Consider the following 12,201-nt stretch of genomic DNA (forward strand, 5'->3'; position numbering starts at 1 on the left):
TAAACCGACCAGGAGGTTTAAATATAAATATTTTATTTCCCTTTCCCCTCCAAACACAAGGCCCTCCTATATAACTCCAAAAGATTCAAGACTTTCACCCCCATTTGACATTCCTAATATCCTACATTAGACATGAATGCAGTAACAGTTTATGTAGACGTGAAAGTAGTAGGTCAAGGATTTGCAAGTTTCACTTTGCTGCCAACCAATTACAAATGGTTTCTTGGAAAAGAAGATATTAAAGACAACAATCATATTTGAACAACCACCTTTGGATCAAAAATCTTACAACTAAAATTAAGACATTGTAATATCACATTCTTTGTTGTCATTCTGTACGCTTATATCAGCTTCTTCAGCAGGAAGCAAAACTAATATAAGGATCATATTAAACAGGCAAATCAATATCTCACAAATCCAATCCTTCACTGCTCCAAAGCTACAGCAAGGATCTTATTGTAATGATCACTGCAAAAGATACTTTCAACAAATTGGAACTGAATACACTCATGGGCAACCTCTTCAAAGATTCCTTTTGACTCCATTTAGATTTCAGTGTCACAAGCTTGGAACAATGATGCCCCTAAACTCCCTCCAACTCCTTCAGGAATCAACATTATCAACAAAAACCTGCAAAATAAATTGAAAAGGCCAATGAATCTCACAAAACTACTATAACAAAAAACCAAATACATCACGAAAGCAGACAATGAAGAAGGAAAGTTTGATGAGTAATAAAAATTATATCAAAAAACATACTATAACAGCAAGATTGTGTGTGTGTGTGTCTATGATAGCGTGCACATGTGAATGTTTGCAATCACCATAAACTATTAAACCATGCAAGAGCTATAGTCTCTGACTATATGTTGCTGCAGATTCTATATGTTTGTTATGCTTAACTGTTTCTAAATTACCCTTAACCCACTACAGTCAGATAAGTTCCTAAAGCTTGTACAGGATCATGTTCAATGGTATGCAAAGTTCCCAAAACAACCCTTTTCTCTATTTGAAAAACAGTAAAAGATAATAATAACATGAACAAAAGTGAAAAAAAAGTTAATCGAACTTGGAATCTAGCTCATCTGTCATTCCAGTAAATCCTGCAAACTCATTCTCCGTTAGAAGTTTCTTAAGCGCCTATACAGTAACTGTGTATTGATATCAATTGTCTTAGTCTGGAAAAGTTCTAGCAGATGTGTCACACACAAACAAAAAAGATAATCAAGTCAAAGTGCAATACTTTATGTTGTAGATCTCTTATGTTTAGAACCAATAATGTCTCAGGCACAAGCTAAAGTGTTAATCTTCAAATGCCTACCGATTTCCAACCATCAGGATCCAAGCATGCAGTAATCTTGGTATTGATACCAGGTAAAGGACCAGGTTCCCGGGTACTTTACCACCAAAGAGCTTAATTGCCTCTGCAGTTTTATAACATCATCTGTGCCTATTGCAATCTGCCAAGACACAGAAATTAATCTCTAATTTCCTCCAATAAGATAGACAAAGCGTATGCAAAACCAGTATACCAACTATGAGAGAAAAAAAATAAAAAAAAAAAAAAAAAGAAAGAAGTAGGAATAAGAAGCGAAGCAAAGCAGGAATATATATATATATTATAAAAGGGAACAAGAAAGGGACAGTGCAATATCTAGCATGCTGGCAAAAGCAAACCTTCTGCCTAACAGTTTGAGAGAAGAGATAAAAAAGGGCTTATTTCTACACATAGCTTTCCTTTGTCATATTCAGTAACCCCAGGTTGTATGTTAACTCAAGCACCGCATTTTTATCTTCAGGACCATAGCCCATCTCGCTATTGTATACTAGAAAGAGATGACAACAGTTCATGTCAGCAAGCCAGAGATGGATACACTTATCAATTATCAGAAAAACAATGATGAGGAAAAAGAGAGCAGCTAAATGCACATCTTATACCCATAAAACAAAAGAGCAATATATGACATGATACAGTAAAAACATTTGGGAATACTTTTTAAGTGTACTAATAATTTTAATATAAGCCAAACATGAAACTGAAGCTGAAATATGTCAATAGGTAACTGAATTTGATCAGATGAATGTGCTAATTAAGTTCTCTCTTGAGGATAACCTCATGTAATGTAGTAAATATCGGTTCAAACAATCTAGTATAAATTTGAAGAAAAGTTGCTTTATCAATTTAAAGTGTGCCTCATGCAAGAATATATTTGCAGAACAAAGGGAATGTGTATTAAAAAAAAAAAAAAAAAAAAAAATTGGCTTATTTAACAGTAACAAAAGAATAAATATTCCAGGTTCCAGTTGCTGCCTACATTGTTGCTTAGTAAAGGTAGTTCTTCTATCGCATGCTGTAACCCTTATTATATGAAAAGCTTTGAGTTAGAGAATCATAAAAAGGATTTCCTGTTCCCCAAAATACGGACCCAATACTGCTTTTGAATTCCTTGATTATCACAAAAATAGAAAATATTGATACTGAAATAGTAATAATCCATTTGCCAATAGAAATGTTATTTTACCTTGTATTCGGATTATCACGTTTGCGAAGCAGCTCCATGCCAAAGGCCTAATGCAAAGTGATAACCGGAATTATTTCAAATGGCAAACAAAGCAAATGGCATATAACAATGAAGACCAAACCCCAATCGTAACCAGAACAATGCTCCACTTCTCATAAAAATTTATGGTACGATCAAGATCACCAACACGAAGCATCACTTGACACAAGGGCTCAGGTGTAGGCCCCCTTTCCAGCAGTTCAAATTTATAACCATCAGGATCTTCATAAACGCAATTACCGTATTACCACCTTTGACAGGACCAGGTTCTCGGGTTACTTTGCCACCCTTGGCCTTTATGGTTCCCACAGTCTTGGCAACCTAGTCAGAAGATCATGCAAGTGTGGGTCTTTTAAGAGTCAACAATCCAGCAAGCAGTCTAAGAACAAAAGCAAAAATTGACATAAAAGTAAGGAGCCTATAAATAGGAGAGCAGGAAAATAAATATATACAGCAACATGATTCTACTGTGAGCTTTAAGATATAATATAACTTACATCCTCAACTGCAATTCCAAAATGGCCAAATCCAGTACCAATATCATACTTGTCAACTCCATAATCTGTCAACATCATTTAATCAAAGTTAATAGAAACAAATAAACAATGCATGCATATGTTGCAAAGACAACAATTATTAAATTCATGTACAGAAATTATTTAACATCTCAGTATTCTGCAGAAGGTTCACCGGAAGTTCAGCTGTTTCAGAGTTTAGCAAAGCTTAACAAAACAAAGGAGCAGGCAGAGAGCTTACTGTAAGTGAGTTCAATAACAAAGTGAGAATCTTCTGGTCCATAACCAAGAAAGGCATTTGTATATCTCTCCTCTGGTATGTCCCGTTTCCGCAGCAACTTCATCCCCAAGCACTCAGTATAGAATCTAAAGTCACCTAATACATTAATATCCTTTCAAAATTATTACAATAATATTGTTTCAAAGAGAAACTTATTTATAACATTAACATTGCCATTGAAGTTAAATAAAAACTGAATACTTTATTGTCTTATCCAAATCTCCAACACGATAAACAACATGGAGCAATCTCCTTTTGTCTTTCTTAACCCATTCTAGGGCATTTTCTTGAGAAGCACTTGTGCTAGCCTGTGCCACATTCCCAGCTGATACCACTCCTACGCCATTGCCATTTCCTTTCAAGTGCTTAGAAGCCTTCAAACCAAATAAATGTGACTGCGGGACAGCTGGATAACGATTCAAAAATTATTCTATAGTTAAAACAAATACAATATCATTCAATTCAGTAACCCTCCGAAGAAACGCATAATCTTCACAATACATTTTTCCTAGTTAAAAACCAAGTACAAAAAGCACACTTCAAAAATTATTAAATCAAACGAAACGAAACACTTTAGCCAGAAAACACTTAATCTTAAATGTACATTATCAACAACAGCAACAATAATAAAAATAATCTCAATTTTAAACCTAACTTCAAACAAATTCCAAGAGGAGACTACTAGTTATTTTATTATTTTCGGCTTTCAAGAAAACTGTAAAAAGTATAACAAAAGTTAAATTAAATTAAATTAAATAAAAATTAGGCGAAAATAAAAAAATCAATTGGTCTGATATTTCTTACCACTAGCTAGATGAGAGAATACGAGCTTCCGAGAAGGATTAAACGAGGCGAGAGGAAGGGCAAAACGCGAGGAAGAAGAAGAAAACCTGAAGGAGGATAGAGGTCTGATTGAGGACGCCATAGAAATTATCCTTACCATTTCTCGCTTTCGCTCTCTCTGTGTGTGCTTCTGTTTCTGTTGTGTATGGAGAGAGGGAGTGCGAGAGGTTGTGATAAGTTTCTTTTCAAAATTTTGTCTTTAGTTGATTGAGAAACTGCGAGAATAAAGTAAAAATTGTTGTGCTTTGCGTATACGAAGGTGACAAAATGAAGCGATGCTTCACCATATTTCTTCAATTGAAATGCCGTACCAATACCATTGGACCGACGTGGTTCACGAGAGTCTTGGTACCGTTTGGTTCCACGCTTATGTTTATCCTCGACCGGCTTCTCGCAATTTTTTTAATGAAAAAATATTATTATATGAAAACAATTTTTAAGTAAATAATAATTTTTCATATTCACAAAAGGCATTTGATTAAAATAATGTTATATTAATAAAAAGATAAATTAACTTTAAGATTATTAAGAATGTTATATTAAATATGTTTAATTAAATTACAATAAAATTAAGAGTATAAATAATTAATATGTTTGGTTTAGAAGAATAAAAAATTATGAGAGAAGCTTTTTATTAAATTGTTCTTCTTTTTTAATATTATTATTATTATATGTTATTGTTATATCATTAATAATATTATTAATTAGGGGTAAAATAGTAACAAAATTAAAATTATTAAGTAATTTTAGAATACCTAAGAAAGGGTTGGTATTCAGATTATTCCTACATAATCTACATATTATTATGTAACATCTGCTGAAAACTAATACAATGCATGCACAATAACAATAAAAAATTGGGCCCAAAGTTTTCTTTTCATTGTAATTCATATGTCTTTTATACACAAAGAGTACTGTTTACAAAAATTCATTTTAAAATACAAAACAGGGGAAACAGTGTAGCTATTCCTCTTCGCTTGCCGACGCCCCTCCAACTGCATCATCACCTAGATCCTGCATCCACAAAGAAAAATAACGGGGTGAGCACAAAATAATGCTCAGTAAGTAAAACCCTCTATCTGTCTGTCCCCGTATGTATAACTCTTAATTCTTTCCTTATACTATTTCTGTTTCCATATCTGTTTCTGCTAAACATCATGGCCTCATCTCACCGGAGGTACGGCCGGATGGCATTCACACAGCACCATCTCACTCTCCATGACTATCGGGTGGAATTCACACAGTACCAACCCGTTCCTAATGACTACCGAGTGGGGATCACAAAGCACCTACTCGGTTTTCCTAACTATCGGGTGGAGACCACTTAGCACCTACCCGTTTCTCATGACCTTTGGGTAACGATCACCAAGCATTAACCCGTCTCTAGTCACTGTCGGGTGATGATCACAAAGCATCAACCCACTTCTACTAAATGTTGGATGATGATCACAAAGCATCAACCCACTTTTCTAACAACTAACCGGGTGGTGGTCACAAAGCATCCACCCGCTTCTACTACTCATAGGGTGACGATCACAAAGTATCGACCCATCTCTAAGGGTATTCGGGTGATGATCACAAAGCATCAATCCGATTCCCATAACGGTTGGGTGATGATCACAAAGCATCATCCTAACTATACTACTCTTCTAATTCGCTCTATTGTAGCATTTTTCAATGCCCTCTACCCTTAGAGTAGTTGTACCCACCAAGCTCTCTACTCATAGGTTAATTGCATACACAATTTTCCTACACTTTCTTAGGTCACTTTTCAATGCACAATTAGTGCCTATGGATGGTTCATCTCTACCAATGCACTTATGAAATGTCAACATGCAATGTTGCAAGAATTAAGGTTCACTACTCACACTCAAACCTCTATTAGGCATTTCATCAAACAACTCATGTGCACTATAGAATCATAAAAAGGATTTCCTGTTCCCCAAAATACGGACCCAAATACTGCTTTTGAATTCCTGATTATCACAAAATAGAAAAATATTGATACATGAAATAGTATATAATCCATTTGCCAATAGGGAAATGTTATTTTACCTTGTATTCGGATTATCACGTTTGCGAAGCAGCTCCATGCCAAAGGCCTATGGCAAAAGTGATAAACGAGAATTATAATTCAAATGGGCAAACAAAAGCAAATGGCATATAACATGAAGACCAAACCCCAATCGTAACCAGCAATGCTCACTTCTCATAAAAATTTATGGTACATCAAGATCACCAACACGAGCACACTTGACACAAGGTCAGGTGTAGGCCCCCTTCCAGAGTTCAAATTTATAACCATCAGGATCTTCAATAAACGCAATTACCGTATTACCACCTTTGACGGACCAGGTTCTCGGGTTACTTTGCCACCCTTGGCCTTTATGAGTCCACAGTCTTGGCAACCTAGTCAGAAGATCATGCAAGTGGGTCTTTTAAGAGTAACAATCCAGCAAGCAGTCTAAGAACAAAAGCAAAATTGACATAAAAGTAAGGAGCCTAAATAGGAGAGCAGGAAAAGAAATATATACAGCAACATGATTCTACTGTGAGCTTTAAGAATAATAGAACTTACCTCCTCAACTGCAATTCCAAAATGGCCAAATCCAGTACCAATATACTTGTCAATCCATAATCTGTCACATCATTTAATCAAAGTTAATAGAAACAAATAAACAATGCATGCATAGTTGCAAAGACAACAATTATTAAATTCATGTACAGAAATTATTTAACATTCAGTATTCTGCAGAAGGTTCACGGAAGTTCAGCTGTTTCAGAGTTTAGCAAAGCTTAACAAAACAAAGGAGCAGGCAGAGAGCTTACTGTAAGTGAGTTCAATAACAAAGTGAGAATCTTCTGGCCATAACCAAGAAAGGCATTTGTATATCTCTCCTGGTATGTCCCGTTTCCGCAGCAACTTATCCCCAAGCACGTATAGAATCTAAAGTCACCGAATACATTAATACCTTTCAAATATTACAATAATATTGTTTCAAAGAGAAACTATTTAAACATTAACATTGCCATTGATGTAAATAAAAACTGAATACTTTATAGTCTTATCCAAATCTCCAACACGATAAACAACATGGAGCAATCTCCTTTTTGTCTTTCTTAATTTTTTTTTTAACCGACCAGGAGGTTTAAATATAAATATTTTATTTCCCTTTCCCCTCCAAACACAAGGCCTCCTATATAACTCCAAAAGATTCAAGACTTAATCACCCTCCATTTGACATTCCTAATATCCTACATTAGACATGAATGGCAGTAACAGTTTATGTAGACGGTGAAAGTAGTAGGTCAAGGATTTGCAAGTTTCACTTTGCTGCAACACCAATTACAAATGGTTTCTTGGAAAAGAAGATATTAAAGACAACAATCATATTTGAGACAACCACCTTTGGATCAAAAATCTTACAACTAAAATTAAGGACATTGTAATATCACATTCTTTGTTGTCATTCTGTACGCTTATAATCAGCTTCTTCAAGCAGGAAGCAAAACTAATATAAGGAATCATATTAAACAGGTAAATCAATATCTCACAAATCCAATCCTTCACTGCTCCAAAGCTAACAGCAAGGATCTTTATTGTAATGATCACTGCAAAAGATACTTATCAACAAATTGGAACTGAATACACTCATGGGCAACCTCTTCAAAGATTCCTTTTGACTCCATTTTAGATTTCAGTGTCACAAGCTTGGAACAATGATGCCCCTAAACTCCCTCCAACTCCTTCAGGAAATCAACATTATCAACAAAAACCTGCAAAATAAATTGAAAAGGCCAATGAATCTCACAAAACTAACTATAACAAAAAACCAAATACATACGAAAGCAGACAAATGAAAGAAGGAAAGTTTGATGAAGTAATAAAAATTATATCAGAAAACATACTATAACAGCAAGATTGTGTGTGTGTGTCTATGATAGCGTGCACAAGTGAATGTTTGCAATCACCATAAACATATTAAACCATGCAAAGAGCTATAGTCTTCTTGACTATATTGTTGCTGCAGATTCTATATGTTTGTTATGCTTAACTGTTTCTAAATTACCCTTAACCCACTACAGTCAGATAAGTTCCATAAAGCTTGTAGCAGGATCATGTGTCAATGGTATGCAAAGTTCCCAAAACAACCCTTTTCTCTTATTTGAAAAACAGTAAAGAATAATAATTAACATGAACAAAAGGGAAAAAAAAGTTAATCAAACTTGGAATCTACTGCAATCTGTCATCTCCAGTAAATCCTGCAAACGTCCATTCTCCTTTAGAAGGTTCTTAAGCGCCTATACAGTAACTGTGTATTGATATCAAATTGTCTTAGTCTGGAAAAGTTCTAGCAGATGTGTCACACATCAAACATCAAAAAGATAATCAAGTCAGAAGTGCAAATACGTTATGTTGTGAGATCTCTTATGTTTAGAACCAATAATGTCTCAGGCACAAGCATAAAGGTGTTAATCTTCAAATGCCTACCGATTTCCAACCATCAGGATCCAAGCATGCAGTAATCTTGGTATTGATACCAGGTAAAGGACCAGGTTCCCGGGTAACTTTACCACCAAAGAGCTTAATTGCCTCTGCAGTTTTATAAACATCATCTGTGCCTATTGCAATCTGCCAAGACACAAGAAATTAATCTCTAATTTCCTCCAATAAGATAGACAAAGCATGATGCAAAACCAGTATACCAACACTATGAGAGGAAAAAAAAATTTAAAAAAAAAAAAAAAGAAAGAAAGTAGGAACTAAGAAGCAGAAGCAGAAGCAGGAATATATATATATATATATATTAAAAGGGAACAAGAAAGGGACAGTGCAATATCTAGCATGCTGGCAAAAGCAAAACCTTCTGCCTAACATGTTTGAGAGAAGAGATAAAAAAGGGCTTATTTCTACCTGAGCATAGGCATTTCCTTTGTCATATTCAGTAACCCCATAGTTGTATGTTAACTCAAGCACCGCATTTTTATCTTCAGGACCATAGCCCATCATCGCTATTGTATACTAGAAAGAGATGACAACAAGTTCATGTCAGCAAGCCAGAGATGGATACACTTATCAATTATCAGAAAAACAATTGATGAGGAAAAAGAGAGCAGCTAAATGCACATCTTATACCCATAAAACAAAAAGAGCAATATATGACAATGATACAGTAAAAACATTTGGGAAATACTTTTTAAGTGTACTAATAATTTTAATAATAAGCCAAACATGAAACTGAAGCTGAAATATGTCAATAGGTAACTGAATTTGATCAGAATGAATGTGCTAATTAAGTTCTCTCTTTGAGGGATAACCTCATGTAATGTAGTAAATATTGGTTCAAACAATCTAGTATAAATTTGAAGAAAAGTTGCTTTATCAATTTTAAAGTGTGCCTCATGCAAGAATATATTTGCAGAACAAAGGGAATGTGTATTTAAAAAAAAAAAAAAAAAAAAAAAAATTGGCTTATTTAACAGTAACAAAAGAATAAATATTCCAGGTTCCAGTTGCTGCCTAACATTGTTGCTTAGTAAAGGTAGTTCTTCTATCGCATGCTGTAACCCTTTATTGGATGAAAGAAGCTTTGAGTTAGAGAATCATAAAAAGGATTTCCTGTTCCCCAAAATACGGACCCAAATACTGCTTTTGAATTCCTTGATTATCACAAAATAGAAAAATATTGATACATGAAATAGTATATAATCCATTTGCCAATAGGGAAATGTTATTTTACCTTGTACTCTGGATTATCACGTCTGCGAAGCAGCTCCATGCCAAAGGCCTAATGGCAAAAGTGATAAACCGAGAATTATAATTCAAATGGGTAAGCAAAAGCAAATGGCATATAACAATGAAGACCAAACCCCAATCCTAACCAGAACAATGCTCACCTTCTCATAAAAATTTATGGTACGATCAAGATCACCAACACGAAGCATCACTTGACACAAGGGCTCAGGTGTAGGCCCCCTTTCCAGTAGTTCAAATTTATAACCATCAGGATCTTCAATAAACGCAATTACCGTATTACCACCTTTGACAGGACCAGGTTCTCGGGTTACTTTGCCACCCTTGGCCTTTATGAGTTCCACAGTCTTGGCAACCTAGTCAGAAGATCATGCAAGTGTGGGTCTTTTAAGAGTCAACAATCCAGCAAGCAGTCTAAGAACAAAAGCAAAAATTGACATAAAAGTAAGGAGCCTATAAATAGGAGAGCAGGAAAAAAAATATATACAGCAACATGATTCTACTGTGAGCTTTAAGATATAATATAACTTACATCCTCAACTGCAATTCCAAAATGGCCAAATCCAGTACCAATATCATACTTGTCAACTCCATAATCTGTCAACATCATTTAATCAAAGTTAATAGAAACAAATAAACAATGCATGCATATGTTGCAAAGACAACAATTATTAAATTCATGTACAGAAATTATTTAACATCTCAGTATTCTGCAGAAGGTTCACCGGAAGTTCAGCTGTTTCAGAGTTTAGCAAAGCTTAACAAAACAAAGGAGCAGGCAGAGAGCTTACTGTAAGTGAGTTCAATAACAAAGTGAGAATCTTCTGGTCCATAACCAAGAAAGGCATTTGTATATCTCTCCTCTGGTATGTCCCGTTTCCGCAGCAACTTCATCCCCAAGCACTCAGTATAGAATCTAAAGTCACCGAATACATTAATATCCTTTCAAAATTATTACAATAATATTGTTTCAAAGAGAAACTTATTTATAACATTAACATTGCCATTGAAGTTAAATAAAAACTGAATACTTTATAGTCTTATCCAAATCTCCAACACGATAAACAACATGGAGCAATCTCCTTTTGTCTTTCTTAACCCATTCTAGGGCATTTTCTTGAGAAGCACTTGTGCTAGCCTGTGCCACATTCCCAGCTGATACCACTCCTACGCCATTGCCATTTCCTTTCAAGTGCTTAGAAGCCTTCAAACCAAATAAATGTGACTGCGGGACAGCTGGATAACGATTCAAAAATTATTCTATAGTTAAAACAAATACAATATCATTCAATTCAGTAACCCTCCGAAGAAACGCATAATCTTCACAATACATTTTTCCTAGTTAAAAACCAAGTACAAAAAGCACACTTCAAAAATTATTAAATCAAACGAAACGAAACACTTTAGCCAGAAAACACTTAATCTTAAATGTACATTATCAACAACAGCAACAATAATAAAAATAATCTCAATTTTAAACCTAACTTCAAACAAATTCCAAGAGGAGACTACTAGTTATTTTATTATTTTCGGCTTTCAAGAAAACTGTAAAAAGTATAACAAAAGTTAAATTAAATTAAATTAAATAAAAATTAGGCGAAAATAAAAAAATCAATTGGTCTGATATTTCTTACCACTAGCTAGATGAGAGAATACGAGCTTCCGAGAAGGATTAAACGAGGCGAGAGGAAGGGCAAAACGCGAGGAAGAAGAAGAAAACCTGAAGGAGGATAGAGGTCTGATTGAGGACGCCATAGAAATTATCCTTACCATTTCTCGCTTTCGCTCTCTCTGTGTGTGCTTCTGTTTCTGTTGTGTATGGAGAGAGGGAGTGCGAGAGGTTGTGATAAGTTTCTTTTCAAAATTTTGTCTTTAGTTGATTGAGAAACTGCGAGAATAAAGTAAAAATTGTTGTGCTTTGCGTATACGAAGGTGACAAAATGAAGCGATGCTTCACCATATTTCTTCAATTGAAATGCCGTACCAATACCATTGGACCGACGTGGTTCACGAGAGTCTTGGTACCGTTTGGTTCCACGCTTATGTTTATCCTCGACCGGCTTCTCTCAATTTTTTTTATGAAAAAATATTATTATATGAAAACAAATTTTAAGTAAATAATAATTTTTCATATTCATAAAAGGCATTTGGTTAAAAGAACGTTATATTAATGAAAAGATAAATTACTTTTAAGATTATTAGGAATGTTATATTAAATATGTTTAACTAAATTGTAATAAAATTAAG

General features: G+C 34.6%; 1 protein-coding gene and 1 pseudogene across 1 annotated transcript; both read right to left on the minus strand.

Moving 5' to 3' along the window:
* Positions 1 to 588: 588 nt before the first annotated feature.
* LOC116108534 lies at positions 589 to 4,525 on the minus strand (annotated as a pseudogene).
* A 3,082-nt stretch (positions 4,526 to 7,607) lies between these two features.
* On the minus strand, positions 7,608 to 11,937 carry LOC116108535 (probable lactoylglutathione lyase, chloroplastic). The gene is made up of 9 exons (XM_031394773.1): positions 11,589 to 11,937; positions 10,986 to 11,190; positions 10,746 to 10,870; positions 10,487 to 10,551; positions 10,098 to 10,310; positions 9,941 to 9,988; positions 9,115 to 9,222; positions 8,692 to 8,832; positions 7,608 to 7,976 (listed from the first exon to the last, which is right to left on the minus strand). The coding sequence occupies exons 1-9, from the start codon at positions 11,725 to 11,727 to the stop codon at positions 7,929 to 7,931; spliced, it is 1,092 nt and encodes a 363-aa protein (XP_031250633.1). The 5' UTR covers positions 11,728 to 11,937; the 3' UTR covers positions 7,608 to 7,928.
* Between the last annotated feature and the right edge of the window lie 264 nt (positions 11,938 to 12,201).

This window comes from Pistacia vera, unplaced genomic scaffold, assembly GCF_008641045.1.
Source record: "Pistacia vera cultivar Batoury unplaced genomic scaffold, PisVer_v2 Contig566, whole genome shotgun sequence".
Taxonomy (NCBI): domain Eukaryota; kingdom Viridiplantae; phylum Streptophyta; class Magnoliopsida; order Sapindales; family Anacardiaceae; genus Pistacia; species Pistacia vera.